The sequence below is a fragment of the Pleurodeles waltl genome, chromosome 3_2 (genome assembly GCF_031143425.1).
Source record: "Pleurodeles waltl isolate 20211129_DDA chromosome 3_2, aPleWal1.hap1.20221129, whole genome shotgun sequence".
Taxonomy (NCBI): domain Eukaryota; kingdom Metazoa; phylum Chordata; class Amphibia; order Caudata; family Salamandridae; genus Pleurodeles; species Pleurodeles waltl.
Genome location: NC_090441.1, coordinates 199540343 through 199559633, shown reverse-complemented (window position 1 = coordinate 199559633; position 19291 = coordinate 199540343). Strand labels below are relative to the sequence as shown.

General features: G+C 48.8%; 1 protein-coding gene across 1 annotated transcript; it reads left to right on the top strand.

Annotated features, from left to right (window-relative positions):
• Positions 1-5383: 5383 nt before the first annotated feature.
• On the top strand, positions 5384-16258 carry LOC138286687 (tubulin alpha-1A chain-like). The gene is made up of 4 exons (XM_069227170.1): positions 5384-5576; positions 10938-11160; positions 12975-13123; positions 15181-16258. Exons 1-4 carry the CDS (start codon positions 5574-5576, stop codon positions 16159-16161), a joined length of 1356 nt encoding a protein of 451 aa, XP_069083271.1. The 5' UTR covers positions 5384-5573; the 3' UTR covers positions 16162-16258.
• The last annotated feature ends 3033 nt before the right edge of the window (positions 16259-19291 follow it).

Here is a 19291-nt window from a genome sequence, read left to right as displayed (position 1 = left end):
TGCAGATGGACTTCATTGAGAAGCCTGTGCATGGAGGTCTGAAATATGTGTTGGTGATTGTGTGCATTTTTAGTCACTGGATTGAGGCATACCCCACACGTAGAAATGACAGCCTTACAGTTGCCAAGCTATTATTGAGAGAGTTGATACCACGTTTCGGATTCCCGATCTCTTTAGAATCAGATAGGGGAAGTCACTTCAATAACGAGGTGATAAAGTTACTTTGCGAAGCACTGAACATTGAGCAGAAACTGCATTGTAGCTATCGCCCTGAAGCATCAGGACTGGTGGAGCAGATGAATGGTACACTGAAATCAAGAATGGCGAAAATATGTGCATCGACAAATTTGAAATGGCCTGACGCATTGCCCTTAGTGCTAATGTCAATGAGAAACACTCCTGATAGAAAAACTGGATTGTCTCCGCACGAAATTCTCATGGGCAGGGCTATGAGACTTCCTGCAGTTCCCGCAAACGCGCTTTTGAATATTACAGATGATATGGTGTTAGACTACTGCAAAGGTCTGGCTGATGTGGTTCGCTCTTTCTCTCACCAGGTGGAAGCGACCACCTTGCCACCGATCCAAGGTCCAGGACACGCACTGAAAGCAGGTGACTGGGTCGTGGTAAAGAAGCACGTGAGAAAGTCGTGTCTGGAACCCCATTGGAAAGGCCCTTTCCAAGTGATCCTGACGACAACTACCGCTGTGAAGTGTGCGGGGGTTCCCAACTGGATTCACGCCAGTCACACAAAGAAGGTGTTGTGTCCCACAGATGAGGAAGTTGAAGCGCTGAAATTGCCAGTGCCTGATAAAACAGTGCCGAGTGCTGAGACAGAACAAAAGCGAACTGAAAGCGAACAAGCAGAAGCAGGAGAGAAAGAGATATTGTTGGAGGGCGAAGAGTCCGACTCACTTGGGGAAGACCAAGGAGAAAGTTCAGACAGCGACGAAGAAGCTGCAGGTGACAAAGAGCCTGAAGCAGCTGAGGGTAGCAAAAAGCCTGAAGCAGCTGAAGGTGACAAAGAACCTGAAGCAGCTGAAAGTGATACAGAGCCTGACGAAAGTAACGGTAACGAAGGGCTCGAGAAAGGTGAAAAAGCAGGAGAGCCTGATCAGAAGAGGGCTTTCCCAGAAACAGACGATATAGAAAAAGAAAAGGAGGACGTGATCGATTCCCCTGAAGGAGGGGACAAGGCAGAGCAGAACGAAAAAGTTCAAATCTCTACAGAAAAGGTTGCAGGTCCATCAAATGGACATGGTGCAAAGAGGAGACTAAGTATATCACCAGTAAAACAAAGGTCCGGAGAAGGTTTGAACGACGGAGAAAGGCCAAAAGTAAAAGAGAAAAGAAAAGAAGTGTCTGTCGTGGTACCAACCTCGAGTGAAGAAAAAGACTTGACAAAAGAGGAAAGTACCAGCGAGGCAGAATCGAAAAGAGAAGCAAAATTGAAAAGGAAAAGGATACCAAACAGAAGGTATTCCGGTCCAGAATGGGCATATGCAGTCAATGACGATTGGACTGACGAGTTTGTATCTCTAAGCATCGAGAACGAAGAAGAGGAAGAGATACCAATAGAAAAGAAAAGTTTTATGGACAGTGTTGATTGAAAGGGTGATCAATGACATTGCTTGCTACAATCTAACGTGAAATAAACAACCAGCTGAGACATTGCTAAACCGGATGAGACATTTGCTAAACCGATAAAGACTGAGTTATTGCCGAATTGAGACAAGTGCTGCTAACCGATAAGTGACTGGCCTCTTGAAGAAGACGGTGTGAACATTGCGCTCGCTCAGCTTTGTAACTGAATTGCTAAATAAGTATCATTTATAAGTGCTTCTAGCTCTCTGATTCTATACAGATCATGACGCAAAACAATAGAAAGAAATATTGCAAATATGTGTGTATAGGCTTGGTAGTTACATGTGTACTAATAATAATGGCAATTGTGCTTGGAATGCATGGAAAGGGTGAGAATGAGAATATTGAGGCTTCTACTATTGCTCCTGTTACTGTCACTGAACTAACCCCATTGAAGAGACTGGCATTGGATGAGAGACTCTTGCATGAGAGGAAAGAGCTTTCATATAACGTTTTCTATCGCTTACTAACAGAATATGTTGAGACAATGGATGCGAAAGATTGTTATGTGTGTACCCAGATACCGACATCAGTGAAGGAAGGGGTGACATATCACCACATGCCTCTTACATACGGGATTACATGTAGTATAGTAATGTCTAGGTTTTATGGTCAAACTAACATACAGTATTTTTACTCAAATTATGATGTTACTTTTGCTTATGTTCCTATAATAGCGCAGCTAAGCCAGACTGCAAAAGATTGGGATGCTAAAATTATGAGGGAATTTTTCGAGCCAATGCTACCCTTTGAAACGGCTCACGCTCATAGGGAAAATCTTACCTGCTCACTCTCTGGAGTAGAAATAAGCTTTTTAGATCGCACAGATGATAGAAGGGCTCAAATGAAGGCGAAATTAGAAAAGGAGTTACATAAGAGGACTTCAGTAGATAATTATGATTTTGCTGCAATAAAGACACAAGGGAAAATTGCTTTAGATGCTTGGCATGTAGGGAAATTTTGTATATACCGAGGTGAATCTTATTATGACAACATTTTTGTAGGGGCGAGTGAGTGTAAACATACGTTTATCTTTAAGGCCAAATGGACATTCATGATGGACGGACTTGACCCTGTCATTCCAGGGGTATATTACATTTGTGGGTATAATGCCTATTATCGTCTTCCAAAGGGATGGTGGGGAAGATGTTATTTGGGTATAGTGTTCCCAAAGGTTTATCAACTGGATGACCTATCGATGATTCAAAAGACATCTGGATCCCATCGTATCCAGAAAAGAGAGACCGCAGCTGCTGTGGTAGGTGATATATTTGGAGCCATGATTCCTTCATTGGGAGTTGTGCTGAATTCCATCAAAATAAGAAAGTTGTCTACTATAGTGGATAACATGTTGACAAAGTTTTCAGGTGCTATAATCCTGATAGATGCTGAACTTGCAGCGGAAAGAGCTATGACTCTTCAAAATAGGCTTGCTTTAGACATTCTTTTAGCAAAGGATGGTGGTGTTTGCAAAATGCTTGGTGCAAGACACTGTTGTACCTATATACCTGACAATAGTGTGAAAATTAAAACTATGCTTACTAATCTAACAAAAGAAAGTGCAGATTTGAAGGAACTGAAAGAACCAGGAGTGTGGGAGAAGGTTGGGAAAGGACTTGCTTCAGTGGGACATTGGATTGGGGGAATTTGGAATGGAATATTGTTAAAAATAATAGAGGGAATTTTAATAGTGATAATTTGCATATTTGGAATTTGGGGAATAAAAAGGGGAATAATAATGATTATGGAAAGAATTAAAAGAAGAAAAGAAGAGAAAATTATTAAAAGAATGGCAGAAGAATACAAAGCGCAAACTAGGGGAACTAAAAGGAAAAGGGAACTGACAGAATTTTAATGGAATAAAATTTGTGGGCTAAATTTGTGTGATGACAAGTAGTCATCAGAGGAGGGATTGATGAAGCAGAAAATGAAGGTTTTGATTTATTAACGCATAAACGTAGTGTGAAATAATCATGTGTGACATTAACCGAACTAATAAAGATTGTACGGGGACAAAATGTGCCCTCAGAGTAGTTTGCCAACATTTATACGCGTGCTTTATATAACGTGGTGTATTAGAATCGCACTAATCCGACATAATCATAAACGTGTGCTACGATTTGCTTGTTTGAAATGTTCTAGCTTAGCATTACTTTAGCGGAGGCTTTGGCCTAGTGGCCTGGTCTCACGGTTTAGATACTCGTATTTTTCCAATGTGCTATTAAACGTGTATTTCTGCTTGAAGCTGTATTTTTCCACAGAAACTGTTCACATGCTTATCTTAAAGTTAGTGCCAGCCTGGCATATTTTCTCTTTAATTCAAGGTCGACTTGCAGGTGCGGACAATGGAGGCTCTGAAAGTGAGCTAATTGATAGACAATGTTGCAACTTGCGTACCCGTCTCCAAGGATAATGTATGCTTAAGTAAAGGCTTGAGAACTGTCGTTTTTTGATTGGACGGTTTGAGGCTAACCTATGAACCCTCCAATGGAGACCCTACTGGATTCGAACTGTTGTCTATAAAAACCAGGTGCACGAGAAGAAAGTAGCCATTACCAGCTCGATACCCGCCATTTTGCAGACTTCGTAGCTATTATGGCCCACTTTGCTGCGACGCCATTTTGAGAGACTTTGATGCTTTCTCTAGTCGAGAGAAAGAGACTTTAATGATTCTTGCCCTAGAGACTTTAACTTTGACTTGTCCCTTTGCATGAAGTAGTAGTTTTACCTTGCCGCCGTGAGGCAATCGCCCCGTCCACCCCTGCCCCTTTACCCCGACCCATGCTGATCGAGAAACGGTACCTATGAGATGAAGACTTCCTTGTATGCTGATCGTAATTGGTAAATATGAAAGGAAATTGTAAAATTGCATTGTGTTTCTTTTAGGTAATCAACTGCTGATTTTGATAAGAGCCCTAGCTAGGAGTTTTCTAAATTAATGTTGCTAAATTGTTTTTGCATAAAGTCCCACATGCCGATGCTAATTTGAGGTTAGATGAGGATTCCATATGTCGCACGATGCAATTTGAGATCTTGTTATGCTGACTAAATGTATGCAATTAGCCCATTACAGATTATCGTATTAGTGCTTTGCATTGCTATTATCGAATGCCTTGTGATTCAAATGCTACATAGATTGCACCTGTTTCGCCGTTATGGACAGCTATTAATGTTCATATATGTTTATCATTTGGTGTTGAGACACATCTATATTGTGCTAGCTTTGTTAATATAGGGAAATAAATTCACTAACTTCGCAATAAACTGGTGTGGTTATTCCTGACTGAAAGGTCAGGGTTCGCCAAAATGTATTCTGGATTAATTGTTAAGTGTTATGTTGATCAAGGTGTTGCTTATGTACGTTATTGATTATTGATTTGATGTGACCGATCGATTAAGAGTACAGAGAGTTCCCACTTAGTCAAAAGATACATCGGCCTAAAGAGCGTCCGAACACAGGTAAATTGTTACTACGGTTCGCTCTATCACCCACGAGCCCTATAGCGCCTCGAAACCCCCGAATGTCAAATCCGCAATGAATGCGACTTGTCCTGTATTTAATAATGTAAATTGGATGTGATCACGGCGCGCCCTCTGACTGCCCGTGGCGGGAGTGTTGGGGTGACCGTCTGTTGTTGGGGGGGGGAGGGGTGTTTGGGGTTTCCTTGGCCCAGGGGCGCCGCCATGCTTCCCTCCTCCCTCCCTCGGCCCATCCCTCCCCATCCTCCTTTGTTAGACTCCCTCGCGTCTCCATGGCGACAGCCGCGGGGAGTCCCCCGTATCCACTGACCCCCGTATCCAACAACAGAGGCACGTGACCTCTGAGCGCTATAAAACGGGGAGCGGCCAGAGAGCCCTCAGATCACCGCCAGCCCTCGCCGAGCCCTTACCCATCGGACCGAAGGCTTCACCGGGGACCAGGAGACAAGATGGTGAGTACTGGGGTACGGACCCCACCTCTGTGCACCCCTCATTACCTGGGAGAACGCCCCACCCCCCACTGCCGAGGCACCTCTGTACACCGACCCTTACTCCTAGGACACAGGACTCATCGGGGACCAGGAGACGAGACGGGGGGTACGGACCCCACCTCTGTGCACCCCTCATTACCTGGGAGAACCCCACCCACTGCCCATGCGCCTCTGAGATGGTGAGTACTGGGGTACGGACCCCACCTCTGTGCACCCCTCATTACCTGAGAGAACCCCACCCAATGCCCATGCGCCTCTGAGATGGGGGGTACGGACCCCACCTCTGTGCACCCCTCATTACCTGGGAGAACCCCACCCAATGCCCATGCGCCTCTGAGATGGGGGGTACGGACCCCACCTCAGTGCACCCCTCATTACCTGGGAGAACGCCCCACCCCCCACTGCCGAGGCACCTCTGTACACCGACCCTTACTCCTAGGACACAGGACTCATCGGGGACCAGGAGACGAGACGGGGGGTACGGACCCCACCTCTGTGCACCCCTCATTACCTGAGAGAACCCCACCCAATGCCCATGCGCCTCTGAGATGGGGGGTACGGACCCCACCTCTGTGCACCCCTCATTACCTGGGAGAACGCCCCCCACTGCCCATGCGCCTCTGAGATGGGGGGTACGGACCCCACCTCTGTCCAGCCCTCATTACCTGGGAGAACGCCCCACCCCCCACTGCCCAGGCACCTCTGTACACCGACCCTTACCCCTAGGACACAGGACTCATCGGGGACCAGGAGACGAGACGGAGGGTACGGACCCCACCTCTGTGCACCCCTCATTACCTGGGAGAACCCCACCCCCCATGCGCCTCTGAGATGGGGGGTACGGACCCCACCTCTGTGCACCCCTCATTACCTGGGAGAACGCCCCCCACTGCCCATGCGCCTCTGAGATGGGGGGTACGGACCCCACCTCTGTCCAGCCCTCATTACCTGGGAGAACGCCCCACCCCCCACTGCCCAGGCACCTCTGTACACCGACCCTTACCCCTAGGACACAGGACTCATCGGGGACCAGGAGACGAGATGGTGAGTACTGGGGTACGGACCCCACCTCTGTGCACCCCTCATTACCTGGGAGAACCCCCCCCACTGCCCATGCGCCTCTGAGATGGGGGGTACGGACCCCACCTCTGTGCACCCCTCATTACCTGGGAGAACGCCCCACCCCCCACTGCCGAGGCACCTCTGTTCACCGACCCTTACTCCTAGGACACAGGACTCATCGGGGACCAGGAGACGAGACGGGGGGTACGGACCCCACCTCTGTGCACCCCTCATTACCTGGGAGAACCCCACCCCCCATGCGCCTCTGAGATGGGGAGTACTGGGGGTACGGACCCCCTCTGTACCTGGCAGCCACCCCACACCGCCCTTGCACCTCTGTACACCGACCCCCTACCCCTAGGACACAGGACTCACCCGGGACTAATAGATGAGATGGTGAATACTGGGGGTACGGATCCCCCAGCACCCCTCTATACTTGGCACCTACCCAACACCGCCCATGCGCCTCTGAACACCGACCCCCTACCCCTAGGACACAGGACTCACCGGGGACCAAGAGATGAGATGGGGGATACGGACCCCACCTCTGTGCACCCCTCATTACCTGGGAGAATCCCCCCCCACTGCCCATGCACCTCTGTTCACCGACCCTTACCCCTAGGACACAGGACTCATCGGGGACCAGGAGACGAGATGGGGGATACGGACCCCCTCCCTGCACCCCTCTATACCCGGCAGCCACCCAACACTGCCCATGCACCTCTGTCCACCGACCCCCTACGTCCCAGGACTCAGCGGGGACCAGGAGACGAGAGGAGAATACTCGGGGTACGGACCCCCCTTTGTGCACCCCCCTGTACCGCCACCCCCAGCAGCAGGCACCCCCGCCTCTATCTCACCCCGCCAGGTAATTAATAACCCCTGCTTTCTCCTTTCTCGGGGTGACGTTAAAATTATGCCCACCCCTGAAAACATGTCAGCAGACGCCCATGTCTGTACTAACGCCCTAAGTCCCGTGTGCACGCTTCTGCGTTGCATGGAGGTCCTGCATACTTCACGTTCACGCTTGGGCAGCGCATGGAGGGGCCTCTTCGTAGGGTTGGAAGAGGGGTCACTGGTTCATGAGTTTAGAGAGCGCTGTTCAGGTGTGGGGGTGCTGTGGAGGTGCCCACAGCGGGTGCCACCGTTTCATGAGTCGTTCGGATATGGAGGTGCTGTGGCGGGTGCACAGAGTGGGATGCCACTGTTTCATGACTTGTTTTGATGTGGGGGTGCTGTGGAGGTGCACACAGTGGGGTGCCACCGTTTCGTGAGTCGTTCGGATATGGAGGTGCTGTGGCGGGTGCACAGAGTGGGGTGCCTCTGATTCTTGGGTTGTTCAGGTGTGTGCGGTGCTGTGGAGGTGGTACAGAGTGGGGTGCCGCGGATTCTTGAGTTGTTCTGATGTGGGGGTGTTGTGGAGGTGCACACAGCGGGATGCTATAGTTTCATGAGTAGTTCAGATGTGGGGGTGCTGTGGCGGGTGCACAGATTGGGGTGCCTCTGAATATCGAGTTGTTCAGTCCTGTGCAGTGTTAAGGAGGTGGCACAAACATCCTCCAAACCGCTCACCTCGCCCATCTCCAAATCTTTCCTCTAATTTTCTCCCACCACAAGGTGCATTCTCCACAGATAAAAGGGCAACCTCAATGGCAGGGTGACCACACACCCACACCACTTTCACTCTTCAGAACGTACAGGCTCTGCCTGGATGATTGAAATTGTGCCGCTGCTTATGTGTGATGAATTTTGAACAGAAATGATGGCGTAAATATGTCTTAGATTTACCCCCAATGCAGGAGACTTGTAGTGCCATGATTCTTCGTTTATTTGAAAATGTCAATAAAAATAATGTTTTTAAAAAATGGAGGTGGCACAGAGTGGGGTGCCACTGATTGTTGAGTTGTTCAGGTGTGTGTGGTGCTATGAATATGGTACATAGTGGGGTGCCTCTGATTGTTCAGTCCTTTACACCGATTCTGGAGTTCAGATGTGTAGAGGTGGCACAAAGTGGGATGCCATGATTCTCGAGTTGTTCAGGTGTGTGTGGTGCAGTTGATGTGGCACACATTAGGGTGCCATTGTTTGTTGAGTTGTTCTGATGTGTAGATGCTGTGCAGGTGCACAGAGTGGGTGTCACTGATTCTGGACTTGTTCAGGTGTGTGTGGGGCTTTGGCGGTGGTACAGGGTGGAGTGTCACTGATTCTTGAGTTGTTCAGGTATGTGTGTGGTGCTATGGATGTGGTACAGAGTGGGGTGCCTCCGATTTTTCAGTTGTGTACACTGATTCTGGAGTTCAGATGTGTAGAAGTGGTACAGAGTGGGGTGCCATGATTCTCAAGTTGTTCAGGTGTGTGTGGTGCAGTTGATGTGGCACACATTAGGGTGCCATAATTTCTTGAGTTGTTCAGAGGTGTGTTGTGTTGTGGAGGTTTACAGAACGGGTGTCACTGTTTCTTGACTTGTTCAGGTGTGTGTGGTGCCTTGGAGATGGCACAGAGCGGAGTGTCACTGATTCTCCAGTTGTTCAGGTGTGTCTGGTGCAGTTGATGTGGCACACAATAGGGTGCCATCATTTCTTGAGTTGTTCAGGGGTGTGTGGTGTTGTGGAAGTTTTACAGAACGGGTGTCACTGATTCTTGACTTGTTCAGGTGTGTGTGGTGCTGTGGAGGAGGTACAGGGTGGAGTGTCACTGATTCTTGAGTTGTTCAGGTATGTGTGTGGTGCTATGGATGTGGTACAGACTGCGGTGCCTCTGATTGTTCAGTCCTGTACACTAATTCTGTAGTTCAGATGTGTAGAGGTGGTACAGAGTGGGGTGCCATGATTCTCAAGTTGTTCAGGTGTATTTGGGGCAGCTGAGGTGGCAAACAGCGGGGTGCAACCGTTTCTTGAATTGTTCATATGTGGGGTTGCCGTGGAGGTGCACAGAGCAGGTGCCACTGATTTTTGACTTGTTCAGGTGTGTGCTGTGGTGTGGAGGTGGTACGGGGTGGAGTGCCACTGATCCTTGAGTTGTTCAGGTGTGTTTGGTGGCATGGAGGTGGTACTGAATGGGGTGCCTCTGATTCTTGAGTTGTTCAGGGGTGTGTGGTGTTGTGGAGGTTTTACAGAATGGGGTGCCTCTGATTCTTGAGTTGTTTGGGTGTGTGCGGTGCTGTGGAGGTGGTACAGAGTGGGGCGCCACTGAATCTTGAGTTGTTCAGTCCTGTGCAGTGTTCTGGAGGTGGCACAAACATCCTCCAAACCGCTCACCTCGCCCATCTCCAAACCTTTCCTCTAGTTTTCTCCCACCTCAAAGTGCATTCTTCCCAGATAAATGGGCAACCTCAATGGCACGGTGACTACATACCCACACCACTTTCACTCTTCTGAACATACAGGCCCTGCCTGGATAGTTGAAATTGTGCCGCTGCTCACGTGGTGATGAATTTTGAACAGAAATTATGGTGTAAATATGTCTTACCATTACCCCATTGCAGGAGACTTGTACTGCTATGATTCTTCATTACATTTTCAATAAAAGCAGTTGGGGTTCCACTGATTCTTGAGTTGTTAAGTTGTGTGTGTTGTTGTGGAGGTTGTAGAGTGGGGTGCCACTGATTCTTGAGTTGTTCAGATCTGTGTATGTGTGTGGAGCTATTGTGTGGCACAGATTGGATTGTCACTAATTCTTGAGTTGTTAAGTTGTGTGTGTGGTTGTGGAGGTTGTACAGAGTGGGCTGCCACTGATTCTTGAGTTGTTCAGATGTGTGTGTGGTGCTACTGTGTGGCACAGAGTGGAGTGTCGCTGATTCATGAAAGCTGTGTAGGTGGTACAGAGTGGGGTGGCATGATTCTTGAGTTGTTCATCTCTTTGCAGTGTTATCGAGGTAGCACAGCAGTACTAGGGTTGAGGTAAGGGGCAGAATAGCCTCACCTAGGATTGCAGGAAAGGGCACCATTGTACCAGGGAGGAGATGAGTGGCACAGCAGCCCCACCTGGGGGTGCAGGTGTAGCTATACCAGGGGATAGGTGGAAACATTTGTAGTATGAGATGTGACAATGAGGGGGGCAGCAGCCACACATGCGTGGTGGTGGGACAAAGCAGGTCACAGATCACAGCTTTACCCAAGAGAGGCAGAAGGCAGCCAGTGGTGACCATCAGCTGGCAGTAGGCACGCACAGGCAGAGGGCAACATTCCTAGGTTACAGATCAGGGTGTGTTCCCCCACGAGCCTTCAAGTTTCTACCATGGCCTCTTTTTTTTCTCCACAGCGTGAGTGCATTTCAGTCCACGTCGGCCAGGCCGGAGTCCAGATTGGCAATGCCTGCTGGGAGCTGTACTGCCTGGAGCATGGCATCCAGCCAGATGGACAGATGCCCAGCGACAAGACCATCGGGGGAGGCGACGACTCCTTCAACACCTTCTTCAGTGAAACGGGGGCAGGGAAGCACGTGCCACGGGCAGTCTTTGTGGACCTGGAGCCCACGGTGATCGGTGAGTACAGGGTGTGTCACTGGCCACCTCACTGTGCCAATCGGCTGGGTATGGAGCCAACAGTGATATGTGAGTCACGGGGTGTCATTGGTCACCTCAATGTGCCCATGGGCCGGGTATGGAGCCAAAGATGATCAGTGAGTCGCGGGGTGTCATTGGTCACCTCACTGTGCCCATGGGTGAGCTATGGAGCCCATGGTGATGGTGAGTCACAGGGTGTCAGTGGTCACCTCACTGTGCCCGTGGGCTGGGTATGATCAGCATCTCCAGGACTCTTTCCCTGATTTCCATCCTATGTCAGATGCCTGTGGGTAGGGCATGGCTTCTCCTGGCACCCTGCTCATGTTACATATAAGAACTGACCATGACTTCTCATGGTCTGAACCTCATGCTAAGACGTCATGTCTTCTCCTGATGTACACGCAGCCTGGATCTGTTAAATGGCCATGCATTCTCCTGGTCCTCACTACTTGCTCATGGGCCCGGGCAGAATGTCTTGATCTGGCAAACTGTTCACGTCTGAACTGACCATGGTTTCTCATGGTTTGAACCCCCTTCTCAGAGGTCTGTGGTGGACATATCTTCTCCAGATATACACCCTGCAACGGTTTATGTAATGACAATGCTTTCTCCGGGTCCCCAACACCTGCTCATGTGTCGGTGCAGAATATGGATTCTCAGGGTCTGAACCCCATGCTCAGAGGTCTGTAGTAAACATGTCTTCTCCTGATGCACACCTAGCTTAGGTCTTTATAATGATAATGCATTTTCCTGGTTCCCCACTACCTGTTCAGGTGTCTGTGCAGAATATGGCTTCTCCTGGCAGCCAGCTCATGTCAGAACTGGCCATGGCGTCTCATGGTCTGAACCCCTTTCTCAGAGGTCTGTGGGGGAAATACCTTCTGCTGATGTACACCGTACCGAGGTTTGTGTAATGACAATGTTTTCTCCTGGTCCCCAACGCCTGCTCATGGGTTTGTGCAGAATATGGCTTCTCTTGGCATTCTGCTCATGTCTGAACTGACCATGGGTTCTCATGGTCTGAACCTCCTGCTCAGAGGTCTGCAGAGGACATGTCTTCTCCTGATGTTCACCCTGCTGAGGTCTGTGCTTTCTCCTGGTCCCGATGACTTAGCATTGAGTAGTCCCCATCCTCTGTTCAAAGGCAGATGAATCTCATTGGTAGAAGGTCAGTATCTGGGTTTATGTAAGAGCTCCTTGTGGCTCAGCAGACCCTACCAAACATTATCAAGGTATTTTCCACTTTTTAGGGCTTACATTGGCGTGGATTACATCTTTGTCATCGCACGCCGGTAAAGGGCCATTCATGGTTTTGGCCACCATACCAGAGGTTGTCACACAAGCAGTGCATTCCCACGAGTGTTAGCTTGCAACACTTGCATTCCCAATGCCAGCCCAACTACTTGCTTATGCCATCATCTGAGTAAGATGAGAGCTGCTTTCCAACCAACCATCCTGATCCCTTGCACTGTCCAATGCTTGAATTGCTGCATCACACTGCTTGTCTGCCTAATCACTCTTTGACTGAGAATCCTTCCTCCCAAATTTGTTCTCTCAGAATCCACAAAAAATACCTGATACTTGCGTTTCTTCTCCATCGCTGCTCCCTCGACAGTTGTGGTGTTGCAGCCTATGGGTCTCTGGTCCCTCTGGTCCCTGCTCCTGGGTTATGTTCCGATACCTGTTGTCACTGGTTTACAATTGTTGTACTCTGTGTATCCTATAGTCGGCTGTAGAGACTTCTTACCTCGAGGTGTACTCAACTCCAATAAAACTGAACATTATTTTTGCAGATGAGGTCCGGACGGGCACGTACCGCCAGCTCTTCCACCCTGAGCAGCTCATCACCGGCAAGGAAGATGCAGCCAACAACTACGCCCGTGGGCACTACACCATTGGCAAGGAGATCATCGACCTGGTGCTGGACCGGACTCGGAAACTGGTAAGTACTTTTTTTATCACATTTGTTTGTATCGAAGAGGTCAGACTGACCAGTGATGCATCTCCTGACACCCACTGAAGATATCAGACTCTTGAGAGGAGGACTTGGCAGTGCTTAAATTGATCCAGTGGTCTCCGGTGCTCAGCATCGCCACTCACTTGTCAACACCGGCACTTATGACAGCTGCCACATGGTGGCACTGTTTGTGCAATTTAAAGATAAGAACAATACTTGTTTATGAAATAATTGTACATTGAAAGCAGCTAAAACCTGCTGACCTGCCATTCTATTAGCTTTGGGGGGGGCTTTGAAACTGTGTTGCCAGACTTGTAGGTGTGTGACGGGTAGTATAGTATATAGTGTAGTATATCGTTGGCAATGCTGGCATGGGCAATGAGTGGTACAAGCTGCGGTGGCCTCCTGAGGAGGGCCCTGGCACTTATTTTGTTTACAAGTTAAGCACTGGGACCTGGGACTCACAGACCTGCCAGATCCATGGCCCTGGGTAGGGTGAGATGAGAAGTGCACCCCAGAAGTGGGCTGGGCAAACACAACTTGTGCATGTGAATGGTCAGCAGGGCAGTGACTTGTCTGACCTGTGACTGACCCTGCCACAGCATCATTGAGGAACCAGGTTTCAGTGCTGACCAGGCCCCCACAGGAGAAAGGTTCTTGAAGACATTTGGAGGCAGATTTAAGATTCCCTAGCACCTCCTATCACCACATTAGCATCACTTGTTATGCTAATCTATCTTTGGTCCTATCTTTGTTATACGCCACCGCCCCACAGCAGAGGCGGTCGGAATACCGAACTGCAACTCTAGCTTTTAGCTGCTAGAAGTCCCTACTGCAGGGGCAATCACTGGCTGCTATTGTGTTTGTAATCAACATCTATTAGATATTTGAGGCATTCAATGGACTTCAGGGGTCCTTAATTTATAGGGCACCTGGATGTGAATATGGTGTAATGTTGGCCAGCTTCACTTGGTCCAAAAGAAGTCTTTCTACTAAGTACATTCTGCCATGTGTCACATGAGGGCAGTGACTGGTGCCAATGCCATGCTCAAAGTTTGGACATTCAAAGTCTTTCTCCAGAATCCTGCTGGATGCTTTTAAAATTCAGTGTTGTGACCAGTGTTTACCTACTGCAGTGTTCTTTAGAATCTCTCGGCCTCTTAGGTGGCACCTGAGCAAACTAGTCCAGCCCCCTGATGGGTAAATAGATTTTCGTCCAATTGTAAACATCAGGTAAAAAACGACAGAATTGAGTGCTCAACCGTTGAAGCAGAACTAGATTTTCTGCACTTCTGTACCTGGAACTGTTCTTACACATTCCCTCCTCCCACACGTAAAAGCCATATGTTGGTGGGCAGCTGCCTTTAGGATGACAGTACTGGGGTTAAAACCCCAGGCAAAACCAATCAACTTCCTTAAACCTGAAGATCCACTCTGCACCTGCACAGCAAGATCCTGGAGGCTTCACTTTCCTCAGCACCCCTGTTGATGCTACATGACACTGCTCAGGAACACTTTTTGCACCCTGTGTTTTCACTCTTCCTGCTCACCAGGTTTCTTCATTCACCTTTCTTTTTTTAATCTTCTCTCACCTGTCTTGCTTGGTTTAATAGTTTCACTCAATAATAACCTTTACTCTTAATCTCTCCCTTGGCAATTCTTTCCCTTTAAAAATAGAGTCATCCTTATCCCTTGTCCTTGTGTATTACCTGCTAAACCTTGTTGACTTCTCTGTCAGGCTCAGCCTTGTGTTATCAAATAACTCCTAACTAATGTGTATATCTGCAGCCATGCCTGCCACTGAGATGGCCTTCAGCTTCTTAAGTATCAAACATTGTAAACATCACAAGGCTCCAGTTGCACCAACCTGCTCCATTCGGGGGTGGGGGGATGGCTTCTATTGGGTTCCTACTCTATGAGAACCATTCTGGTCTTGCTGGTATCTACAGATCAGAAGCTCTGCTCCAATAAGTGTTTGTAACTTTATAAATAGAATTATTTTGCCATCATACTAACTTCACCCTCTATACTCATTCCTACAGGCTGACCAGTGCACAGGTCTCCAAGGTTTCCTCATCTTCCACAGCTTCGGTGGTGGCACAGGCTCTGGTTTCACCTCCCTGCTGATGGAACGTCTGTCTGTTGACTACGGCAAGAAGTCCAAGCTGGAGTTCGCCATTTACCCAGCACCGCAGATCTCCACCGCTGTGGTTGAGCCCTACAATGCCATCCTGACCACTCACACCACCCTGGAGCATTCGGACTGCGCCTTCATGGTGGACAACGAGGCCATCTACGACATCTGCAGAAGGAACCTGGACATTGAACGTCCGACCTACACCAACCTCAACCGCTTGATCGGGCAGATTGTGTCCTCCATCACAGCCTCTCTCCGGTTCGATGGTGCCCTCAATGTTGACCTCACGGAGTTCCAGACCAACTTGGTGCCCTATCCGCGTATTCACTTCCCCCTGGCCACCTATGCCCCAGTGATCTCTGCAGAGAAAGCCTACCACGAGCAGCTTTCAGTCTCCGAGATCACCAATGCTTGCTTTGAGCCCGCAAACCAGCTGGTGAAATGTGACCCGCGCCACGGTAAGTACATGGCTTGCTGCTTGCTATACCGTGGCGATGTGGTGCCCAAAGATGTCAACGCTTCAATAGCAACCATCAAGACCAAACGTACCATCCAGTTTGTGGACTGGTGCCCAACTGGTTTCAAAGTTGGTATCAACTACCAGCCTCCCACCGTGGTGCCCGGTGGGGATCTGGCCAAGGTGCAGCGTGCGGTGTGCATGTTAAGCAACACCACCGCCATCGCTGAGGCATGGGCTCGCTTAGACCACAAGTTTGACCTGATGTATGCGAAGCGAGCCTTTGTCCACTGGTATGTGGGTGAGGGGATGGAGGAAGGAGAGTTCTCCGAGGCCCGGGAGGACATGGCCGCCCTGGAGAAGGATTATGAAGAGGTGGGAACTGACAGCGTGGAAGGAGAGGGAGAAGAGGAGGGTGAGGAGTATTAAGCTAACATGAACAGTTCCTACAGATACATTTGCACTGGACAGAAATGTTTTTTTAACTTATATAGAGCTATTTTGGTGAATAAAATAACTCATTAAAGTCTTTGAGTGAAGTGATCTCATTGCAAATCTTGTTTGTTTAGTTCCAGTGAGAATTAAAATCATGAGTGACTATTTAAAGTGGCTTAATATGGTTTTGCAGATTACATGTGAGGTTCAACTTTTGAACCATGATGGTCCCCATTAATGGCTAGAGTAAGTCACCCAAGAGCCTCTTCTAGGATGTATCCCTCAGAGTGCCACCAAGGAGCATGAACCTCCGCTTCACGCTCTCCTGGGTGCAATACCCGGCACCCCCAGCACCTAAACACAGTGGTGTCTCCAGTGGATATTGTTCTGGAACCCCACCCTGGTGTTGGTGCACCTCAGTATGATGAAAAGAGGGGCCTCTGGAGAGCTGGGCCACAAATGACCTAATAGATGGCACTGCCATGCACAATATACACTATACGTCCATTAACAATCAATAACCTGTGGCCATCGCCATGCATCCATCATCATGCATCGATCGCCATGCATCCATCATCATGCATCGGTCGCCATGCATCCATCATCATGCATCGATCGCCATGCATCCTCTGGACACCAATGTCTGCTAGGCATAAAACAGACAATAACAAGGCGTCCACACAGAGTAGGCTGTCCTGGCCTATACCACGTCCACAGGTTCCTTTCCAACCCCCCAATCTAGCTTTTGAAGTAAGAAACAGCTGAATAGGAAGTGAGGTCATTGGTGTAGCTAGGTCGCCATGGGCCCTGGTGCAAGAAAAGCATCTAGGCCACCTCACTAGATCTGTCAGCTGCCCCTGACGCGCCTCGCCTCCAGTCTGCATCTGCCACATCACTAACTCACTATGACTTTTACCTATACACTATTGTACTTTCAGTTCTTGCCCTGCATTTCTGCAAGCCATAACTCTAAAAAGCATTACCAAAACCAATAGGTATGGCTCTTGTAAAGTGCATGCACACAAAGACATAACATGCAGGGACCCCACTCTCACACTGCTGCCCTCGCATAACCTTCCTAAGGCTGTACTCGCACAGACATATGCCTCTCTTGGTACCGACACAGGAACAATGTTTACCCTGAGGACCACTTACAGGGTAAATATTGTCTTGTGCAAGAGCAAACAAGAGAATATTAATCCTGCATTCACACAGGAACATCCCTCACACTGTACTCAAATCATGGTGGCTATCCTGCACTCAGACAAGTGTATTGCTCACTCATGGGTACACCACTCACCAGGAAGGATCAGAGTTGTGACAGATGGTGACATAGGAGACACAGGTTGAGCATTTGCTGCATCAGTTTGCAAGTGTAATTCAAAGCTGTTGGTAAGCTACACTGAGGCCTGAACGTCCACTGAAGCAATTTACTCTCCCATAAGCCACATTTCGACCAACACTGCAGACTGTGAGTCCGATCTTTATAGGAAAGAGTCCCTTGCCTCCTAAAAAACAAGGTGGTGGTTTTCTTTGTAGTACAAGCCTATGTTAAAATAAAAAAGAGGCAAACAAAAATTATCCCAACTAAATGTGGGGGGGGGATGTGCTTCATTAACAAAACAAAGCTGGCCTGCCATCTTGGAACAGTAAAAAAAAATGATAGACTATGCAGAAAATTCTATTTCAAGATGGTGGCATGGATTTGAAGCTCTCAGCAGAGATGCCTGGCGCATAAGAAAGTTGTCGTTCAGGAGCATTGGCGACAGAGCTGCTGGAACTTCATTACTCTATGAGCACTAGTCTGGAGCTGCAGGTGAGCTGCTGGGGGATGAGCTAAAGGAAATATCTTGTGAGGCTCGAATTTTCCGGATTCAGAGAAACGCAGAGTAAGCGGGCAAAATGCTGTCACTCAGACTGACATCCTAAAGACCAGTGGCTGTCTACTACACAGAGTCAAACATTGGCAACAAAGCCAGAGAGCTGATCCACTGCCCAATTGAATGGTTGCTGTTCTGAAGGGCTGAACCAATATGTGAATGGCACTTCTTTCTGATAAGTAACTGAAGGGACTTACCTAATGCTTATTCTCTCTAAGCTAGATTATATATTATTTTTGAGAAAACATCAGGCGGGTGAGACATTTAAAACTGTATTTTGATCAGACAGAGTGCAGGGGGTCTTGGCTCACACACATATGGAATTCAGCCCTGGTCAGGAGAATCACAATCTATCTTGAAAAACCTGGCACAAGTGTGGCTCTGCAGGGCCAGTGCGAGCTTCCTTCAAAAACATGGACAAATGTGGCTATGCAGGGCCAGTGCGAGCTTCCTTCAAAAACATGGACAAATGTGGCTCTGCAGGGCCAGTGCGAGCTTCCTTCAAAGACATGGAACAAAAGTGCCACTGCAGGGCCAGTTAGTGCAAGCTTCCTTCAAAGACATGGAACAAGTGTGGCACTGCTGGGACAGTGCAAGCTTCCTTCAAAGCCATGGAACAAATGTGGCTATGCAGGGCCAGTGCGAGCTTCCTTCAAAAACATGGACAAATGTGGCTCTGCAGGGCCAGTGCGAGCTTCCTTCAAAGACATGGAACAAAAGTGCCACTGCAGGGCCAGTTACTGCAAGCTTCCTTCAAAGACATGGAGCATGTGTGGCACTGCTGGGACAGTGCGAGCTTCCTTCAAAGCCATGGAACAAATGTGGCACTGCAGGACCAGTACAAGCTTCCTTGACCAGTGCAAATGTCCTTCAATGCCATATAGAGTGGCTCTGCAGGGCCAGTGCAGGTCGTCCTTCAAAGCCATGGAATGAGTGTGGCACTGCGGGGCCAGTGTGAGCTTCCTCCAAAGACATGGAATTAGTGTGGCACTGCAGGGCCAGTGCAAGCTTCCTTCAAAGACATGGAATGAGTGTGGCACTGCAGGGCCAGTGTGAGCTTCCTTCAAGGACATGGAACGAGTGTGGCACTAAAGGGCCTGTCAGTGCTTCCTTCAAAAACATGAAACAAGCGTGGCCCTGGGCAGCACAATTTAATGCCTCCCTTACATAAAACAAACAAGCAGCATTTCAGATTTGGTAGAAGTGCACGGAACAGCGCTGGGGTGTATGAGTGCCAGCTTGAC